This window comes from Gadus morhua, unplaced genomic scaffold (genome assembly GCF_902167405.1).
Source record: "Gadus morhua unplaced genomic scaffold, gadMor3.0, whole genome shotgun sequence".
Lineage (NCBI taxonomy): Eukaryota > Metazoa > Chordata > Actinopteri > Gadiformes > Gadidae > Gadus > Gadus morhua.
The window spans coordinates 113,210-121,379 of NW_021963964.1; the positions used below are offsets into that span (position 1 = coordinate 113,210).

Consider the following 8,170-nt stretch of genomic DNA (forward strand, 5'->3'; position numbering starts at 1 on the left):
TAAAATAAATTCCCTACCTACCCATGACCTCAACTGACAACCAACAGGAACCAAACTTTTTTTTTTTTTAGGCCAGATCATTCAGAACTCAGCCGCCCGGATCATCACCCGCACCAAATCATCTGACCACATCACCCCTGTCCTCATTCAACTTCACTGGCTCCCAGTACACTACCGCATCCAATACAAAACCCTACTCCTCACCTACAAAGCTCTCCATAACCTAGCCCCCAGTTATCTCTGCGACCTCCTCCAAGAATACACTCCCTCCCGCTCCCTCCGCTCAACCTCTGCTGGACTACTATGTATCCCCACATCACGACTCACTACAATGGGTGCCCGGTCATTCAGCTGTTCAGCACCCAGGGAACTCCCTCCCCCCACACATAAAACAGTCAGACACCATTAGGCCTACAACCTTCAAGTCACTCAAAACTCACCTGTTCAAACTCGCACACAACGTCTAACTGATCACTGTTTTGATTGTTTTTTTGTTTTGTTTTGTCTTGTTTTTGTTTTATTTATTTCTTATTGCTTATGTTTATTTATTTATTTTTTCCACAATGTCTAGTTTTTTAAAAAATGTATGATGACTATATGCTCTGTAAGGTGACCTTGGGTGTCTTGAAAGGCGCCTCTAAATTAAATGTATTATTATTATTATTATTATTAGTATACTATGTATATATTTTATATTCTTATTGTGTGTGTGTGTGTGTGTGTGTGTGTGTGTGTGTGTGTGTGTGTGTGTGTGTGTGTGTGTGTGTGTGTGTGTGTGTGTGTGTGTGTGTGTGTGTGTGTGTGTGCGTTTGTGTTTAATCTGTTGAACACTGAGGTCTACTCGGCCTCTCCGGAGGCTCTCCTGCCCGTTCGGTTGCTACACTTATTTCTACTTCAACTGTTGTTGTTGTCCACCTGGTAACTAATGACGCCACCGCCTTTCTGAATTCCCATTGGTCGAGCGGGTCTCCCTCCTCCCTCCCCTCGAGTCCCACCGGTTCAGAACTTCAGGAGACCAGACGACCATCCTCCACACTCAGCATGGGGGCGTTGGGACTGCTGCTGCTGCTGGGGCTCCTCTCCGGGGGGTCTGCAGGTAGGACCCTTCAGAGCGTCTCGGTCCGAACTATATATAGACCCGGAACTAGAATTATAGTGGTACCGAAGCAGTGCTTAGTTTCGCTGTCTTTACTGTTGATATGAAACTGCGTTTGTGTACAATCTCAAACTCGAACAACTAATCCACAGGATGATTAATCATTCACTTGTTCCGATATTTAAACGGAATTTTCAGAAACCAGTTTGCGTTTTGTTTCGACTGCGTTTCATTTTGGGTCCGAGCTGAGAAAACGAAAGTTAGTCTGAGACTAAACCGGAGGACGATGTCGGGTTTCTGAATCTGTTCTTAAAGTCAACAGATGTGTTGGTTTATCAGAACCACTTTCATACTGTTCGACCCTACTCACTTTAATTCTTTATCAATTCATGTCATCATATCAACCTAGCTATCAACACAGATAGCTAGGTTAACCCATTCCCCCTATACAACACAGATAGCTAGGTTAACCCATTCCCCCTATACAACACAGATAGCTAGGTTAACCCATTCCCCCTATACAACACAGATAGCTAGGTTAACCCATTCCCCCTATACAACACAGATAGCTAGGTTAACCCATTCCCCTATACAACACAGATAGCTAGGTTAACCCATTCCCCCTATACAACACAGATAGCTAGGTTAACCCATTCCCCCTATACAACACAGATAGCTAGGTTAACCCATTCCCCCTATACCACACAGATAGCTAGGTTAACCCATTCCCCCTATATAACACAGATAGCTAGGTTAACCCGTTCCCCGTATACAACACAGATAGCTAGGTTAACACGTTCCCTGTATACAACACAGATAGCTAGGTTAACCCATTCCCCCTTTACAACACAGATAGCTAGGTTAACCCATTCCCTGTATACAACACAGATAGCTAGGTTAACCCATTCCCCCTATACAACACAGATAGCTAGGTTAACCCATTCCCTGTATACAACACAGATAGCTAGGTTAACCCATTCCCTGTATATAACACAGATAGCTAGGTTAACCCATTCCCCCTATACCACACAGATAGCTAGGTTAACCCATTCCTAGTTGAGTGGAGGATTCAAATGAAGCTTAGACAAAGCGTTTCACTGTAACCTGGAGAGATGTCAATACAGTTAAAATAAATCCTCCATAAATGTTCTGTAGACAGGGGGCGGGGCCACATGCTAGGGGGGGGGGGGGGCGGGGCCACATGCTGGGGGGGAGGAGCCACATGCTGTGGGGGGGGGGGGGGGCAGAGCTACATGCTGTGGGGGGCACATGCTGGGGGGGGGAGGAGGGGGTGGAGCCACACGCTGGGGGGGGGTCTGTCTGTCTGTCTGTCTCAAGTGATGTACAGCATTAACCTGTCTGTCTGTCTGTCTGTCTGTCTGTCCACAGTGATTCACTCTCTGAGGTATTTCCAAACGGCGTCGTCTGGCCTCTCATCCTTCCCAGAGTTTGTGGCTGTTGGGATGGTGGATGGGGTTCAGTTTGTTCACTATGACAGCGTCAGTAAGAGAGCCGTACCCAAACAGGCCTGGATGGACCAGGTCACCAGAGACCGCCAAGACTACTGGGAGGAGGAGACTAGAATATATCAGGGTGGCCAGCAGGTCAACAAGGGCAACGTAGAGACGGCTAAGAAGCGCTTCAACCAGACGGGAGGTATGTTCATACATTATATATGTACACACACACACACACACACACACACACACACACACACACACACACACACACACACACACACACACACACACACACACACACACACACACACACACACACACACACACACACACACACACACACAGGAGCACACACACACCCACACACACACACAGGAGCACACACACACCCACACACACACACAGGAGCACACACGCAGGAGCACACACATACACACAGACATTTAACCTACAGACAGACAGTTAACCTACAGACGGACAGACAGTTAACCTACAGACAGACAGTTAACCTACAGACAGACAGACAGTTAACCTACAGACAGACAGTTAACCTACCGACAGACAGTTAACCTACAGACAGACAGTTAACCTACAGACAGACAGACCGTTAACCTTCAGACGGACAGACAGTTAACCTACAGACAGACAGAAAGACAGTTAAGCTTCAGACAGACAGACAGTTAACCTACAGACAGACAGACAGTTAACCTACAGACAGACAGACAGTTAACCTACAGACAGACAGACAGTTAACCTACAGACAGACAGACATGTAACCTACAGACAGTTAACCTACTGACAGAAAGTTAACCTACAGACAGACAGACAGTTAACCTACAGACAGACAGTTAACCTACAGACAGACAGTTAACCTACAGACTGACAGTTAACCTACAGACGGACAGACAGTTAACCTACAGACAGACAGTTAACCTACAGACAGACAGACAGTTAACCTACAGACAGACAGACAGTTAACCTTCAGACAGACAGTTAACCTACAGACAGACAGTTAACAGACAGACAGACAGTTAACCTACAGACAGACAGTTAACCTCTCGCTCTCTCTCTCTCGCTCTCTCTCTCTCTCTCTCTCTCTCTCTCTCTCTCTCTCTCTCTCTCTCTCTCTCTCTCTCTCTCTCTCTCTCTCTCTCTCTCTCTCTCAGGTTGCCCACATTGTTCAGGTGATGTCTGGCTGTGAGTGGGATGATGAGGATGATACTACTGATGGTTATAGACAGCATGCCTACGATGGAGAGGACTTCATAGCGTTTGACCTGAAGACCCTGACCTGGGTCGCTCCAGTACGTCAGGCTGTCCCCACCAAACTGAGATGGGATCAGAATAGAGCTGATAATCAATACAGGAAGAACTACTACACCAAGGAGTGTGTTGAGTGGCTGAAGAAGTACCTGGCCTATGGGAAGAGCACTCTGCAGAGAACAGGTAGAGTCACATGACCTGGTGGGCGTGGCCGACTCATGTCTGGTGGATTAACTGATACACTACAGCAGTAGTGAACCCCCCCCCCCCTCCCTGTGGGTCGGCTGTATCCATTACCAACCCCACTCACACTCGGGCTGTTAGTGCTTGAATACAATAAACAAATATTTTTATTTTTTATTATTAACCAGATTTCGCCCACTGCTATAAGCAATAGGAGGCTGGTTGGATAAGAAAGAAGCACGTCAACATCAGCATTGGTTGTAATGTAGTTTTTTTTAAATCAAAAGGAACATTAAATGTAGGCTACAAGACGCGTCATTTTATCATGGACAAAAATCATGTGCACTTAACGTGAACAACATATTCACATCACCTGAATAATCAAGTGAATATCAGTGAACTATCACTAACTATCGCCATTAACAAAGCTATATTTGAAGACTTCACTTTGATTGACGTTCCGGGCGAACAGGAAGTTGATTGTAGGACGCCTTGAACGGTGATCCCTCAGAGACTGGAGTAGGCTGGATCTTTGGATGCCTTGTCAGGATGTTTTTTAAATGAATGTTCCTGTAACCGTGAGGGTTTCATGGCCTCATTAGAGAAAACGTGATCTCAGAGCAGGCACATAGGTAAACCACTGGTGATCTCTGAAGGAATAAATCCATCATTTATGCAATTGACATTTTACTGTCGGCCCTTTTTCTTGCTATCCGCCATGTTTCATTGTGTTGTGTTGGTTATTGAACTGTTAACCCGTGAACTTGGGTTATGTTTATCATCGTTACTATAGAGATCATGACGATAGCTTCTGTAACGGGAGTCCGGGCGTGTGCAGGACCGATCCGCGCTGTATGATCACTGTTACACTGAGCACAGAGAGGGAAGAGTAGCTGAGACGGAAGAGGGGTTAGAAACCCATCAATGAAAATAGGCCATTTATTTCAGGTTTAAAAGAGTTTAAAATCAAAAAGATTAATTTTTCTCTCTCCCTCCCCCTACCCCTCTATCTCCCCCCCCCTTTCTCTCTCCCCCCCTCTCCCCTCCCCCCTCTCTCCCCCCCTCTCCCCTCCCCCCTCTCTCCCCCCCTCCCTCTCCCCCCTCTCTCCCCCCCCCCCCCCCCCCCCCCCCCCGCCCTCTCTCTCCAGAGCGTCCGCGGGTGTCTCTGCTCCAGAGGAGCCCCTCCTCCCCAGTGGTGTGCCATGCTACAGGCTTCTACCCTGACAGGGTGGTGGTGTTCTGGAGGAGAGACGGCCAGGAGCTCCATGAGCAGGTGGACCCCGGGGAGGTCCTCCCCAACCACGACGGGACCTTCCAGGTCAGCGTGGACCTGGACCTCACGGCCGTCCCACAGGAGGACTGGGGGAGGTACGAGTGTGTGGTCCAGCTGAAAGGCATCGAGGACATCTCCACCCCCCTGGACCCCGCCCTCATCAGGACCAACGGGGGTAAGACTGGGAGGGACGGAGGTAGGGGACACACCTCACCTCACCTCCACCTCCACCTCCACCTCACCTCCACCTCACCTCCACCTCCACCTCACCTCACCTCCACCTCACCTCCACCTCCACCTCACCTTACCTCCACCTCACCTCACCTCCACCCCTCCTCCACCTCCTTGGGGCCCTCCTCCTGATCACCTGCTCTTGATCCCCCTGAAGGTCTCCCAGGGCCCTTCCTCGTCCCTGGCTCTGTGGCGGGGGCCCTCCTCCTGGTTGGAGCTCTGGTCCTGGCGGGAGTCTGTTGGTACAGGAAGAGGAACGGTGAGTGAGCTGACCCCTGACCCCCAGCTGCCCCTACTTCCTGCCCCCTCGCTGCGTCCCTTCCTGGACTCTGATTGGTCGTCGTGATGCTCTAGCGGTCTGGTGGTAGAAACCTCTCCATCACTGGAGGAAGAACCTCCTCTAAGGTCCAGGCCCCAGTGATGTTGAGGCATTAAGAATATGAAAGTAGACAACATGATGATGTTCACCACTGTCACACACTGATCATTTCTCCTGATCCTTAGGTTCAGCCAAACGTCCAGCAGCTGGTGAGTAACGTGTGTTTTTACTGCAGTTCTGCTCTCATGATTAACAATACTACCAACACAGATACCATGGTGACTGGTCTGTGGACTATACAGCTCGGTAGATCTAGATACACCTAGCTCTGTAGATCTAGATCCACCTAGCTCTGTAGATCTAGATCCACCTAGCTCTGTAGATCTAGATCCACCTAGCTCTGTAGATCTAGATCCACCTAGCTCTGTAGATCTAGATACACCTAGCTCTGTAGATCTAGATACACCTAGCTCTGTAGATCTAGATACACCTAGCTCTGTAGATCTAGATACACCTAGCTCTGTAGATTTAGATACACCTAGCTCTGTAGATCTAGATACACCTAGCTCTATAGATCTAGATACATCTAGCTCTGTAGATCTAGATACATCTAGCTCTGTAGATCTAGATACACCTAGCTCTGTAGATCTAGTTACACCTAGCTCTGTAGATCTAGATACACCTAGCTCTGTAGATCTAGATACACCTAGCTCTGTAGATCCGTTCAGCTCCTCACCGTCTGCTTCTTGCCAGGTTCTGACACCAGCTCTGAGAACCCTGAGGGTCAGAAACGTCTTCTGCCCCCGACCCCTGACCCCAAGGTCAGTATTCTGTGACATCACAACTCTTTGGAGGATGCGTGGGAGGGCACTAATGTCTTCACAGTACATTACTGCAGTACTTCATGAGAGGAATATAAATAGTACTTCATCACAGTCATATAAATAGTACTTCATCACAGTCATATAAATAGTACTTCATCACAGTCATATAGTACTTCATCACAGATATATGCATAGTACTTCATCGCAGTAATATATTTTGTACTTTATCAAAGTGATAGTAATATTATAATAGTATTCATCAGTGATAGTAATATTGTAATAGTATTCATGAGTGACAGTAATATTTTAACAGTATTCATTTGATAGTGATATTGTAACAATATTCATTTGATAGTGATATTGTTAGTTTGGTCACAACTTGGTTTTTAACCCTAAAAAGATGTATGGATTTGAAATATGATTGTGATCGGGTGTTTGTATGTGGGGACCCTGTTTATATGCTAGAGGCTAGCTGCTTCTTACATAATTTATGCGTTTAACTCCCGGTAGAAGCTAAACGCTAACAGTTATGCTTCAACAATCTCTTTAACCTCATGCTATCTACACAAACGATATGCCATATGAAAGAGACTCCAAGGAGTCCAACGGTACCAGCCCTATCATGTGGTGGGCTCATGATGAGGTAGTGAGCAGTGAGGTGCTGATAGATGGTTGGAGCTGACCTGTGCTCCCTTGGTGTTTAGAGCTGAATGATGAAGAGGCTTCTCGTTGGAGGATTGATCATCAATCATAATCCTGACCATCAGGCGTGGGGCTCAGATCGCCTCAGACTCAACTACAACACTCTGACTCACTTTGATCTGGAAAACAACAATTAATCACTAAGAAAGCTTAAATAAATGAAATCATTATCTACTCTTATTACAGTATAACTAAGTGATTATTACCGACTATAATCACTGTCATATTCCATTAAGTTGTGCATTTGATTATTTGTTGAGTCATTGGTTGACTCGCCGATCTGTAACTGATGCTTTGAAACCATGGCAACATGATCTCCCTCATGAGCGGCCATCTTAGTTAGGATGCGGTTGCTCACCGCATAACGTTTGTTTAACGTGTGGGTTTATAATGTTTAAGATGTTTAATATGATATTATTAGGATTATTAAGGGGCGGTAATCCAGTTGATTCAGACTGTCCTTGGCCCTAATTAATCCTTCTTTAATATTATTTTATATATATATACATATATATATATATAAAATAATCATTATCACATCAGCCTTTTTGGAAAATATTTTAGAGTTGCTGGAATACACTGGTTTTTTTTGTGGGATTTATAATTAACATATTACAAGCTGTTTTTTTCTTTTTGCTGTCAATAAAGTTTCCAACTCCCAATTCCAGTCTGCTTATTTCATGTTGTGGTAGACTCTAACTTTTCAGCACACATTTTACAGGCTTAACGGAAACTTCTCCACTTTATCCAAGACTCTGTTTTATGTCACAGCACCGCTGGAAGTCTGTCTTAGAGGGCTTGGAAGGTCAGGAAAAACAA

At 46.2% G+C, this 8,170-nt stretch overlaps 1 protein-coding gene across 3 annotated transcripts; it reads left to right on the forward strand.

Annotated features, from left to right (window-relative positions):
* Positions 1-783: 783 nt before the first annotated feature.
* Positions 784-7,857, forward strand: LOC115538262 (class I histocompatibility antigen, F10 alpha chain). 3 transcript variants are annotated; one of them, XM_030349944.1, is made up of 9 exons: positions 784-1,096; positions 2,486-2,501; positions 2,595-2,753; positions 3,725-4,002; positions 5,151-5,471; positions 5,664-5,765; positions 6,011-6,034; positions 6,579-6,646; positions 7,354-7,857. In XM_030349944.1, exons 1-9 carry the CDS (start codon positions 1,042-1,044, stop codon positions 7,357-7,359), a joined length of 1,029 nt encoding a protein of 342 aa, XP_030205804.1. In that variant the 5' UTR covers positions 784-1,041; the 3' UTR covers positions 7,360-7,857. The 3 variants fall into 3 exon arrangements, with proteins under 3 accessions (XP_030205804.1, XP_030205802.1, XP_030205803.1); XM_030349942.1 differs by having other exon boundaries at positions 792-1,096; positions 2,486-2,753; XM_030349943.1 differs by having other exon boundaries at positions 793-1,096; positions 2,486-2,753; positions 5,151-5,450.
* Positions 7,858-8,170: the final 313 nt, after the last annotated feature.

Coding starts and splice junctions, on each gene's coding strand:
- LOC115538262 (XM_030349942.1), top strand. CDS start 1,042: ATGGGGGCGTTGGGACTGCTGCTGCTGCTGGGGCTCCTCTCCGGGGGG. Junction 4,003..5,150: donor GAGCACTCTGCAGAGAACAG/GTAGAGTCACAT, acceptor CTCTCTCTCCAG/AGCGTCCGCGGGTGTCTCTG. Junction 6,035..6,578: donor AGCCAAACGTCCAGCAGCTG/GTGAGTAACGTG, acceptor GCTTCTTGCCAG/GTTCTGACACCAGCTCTGAG.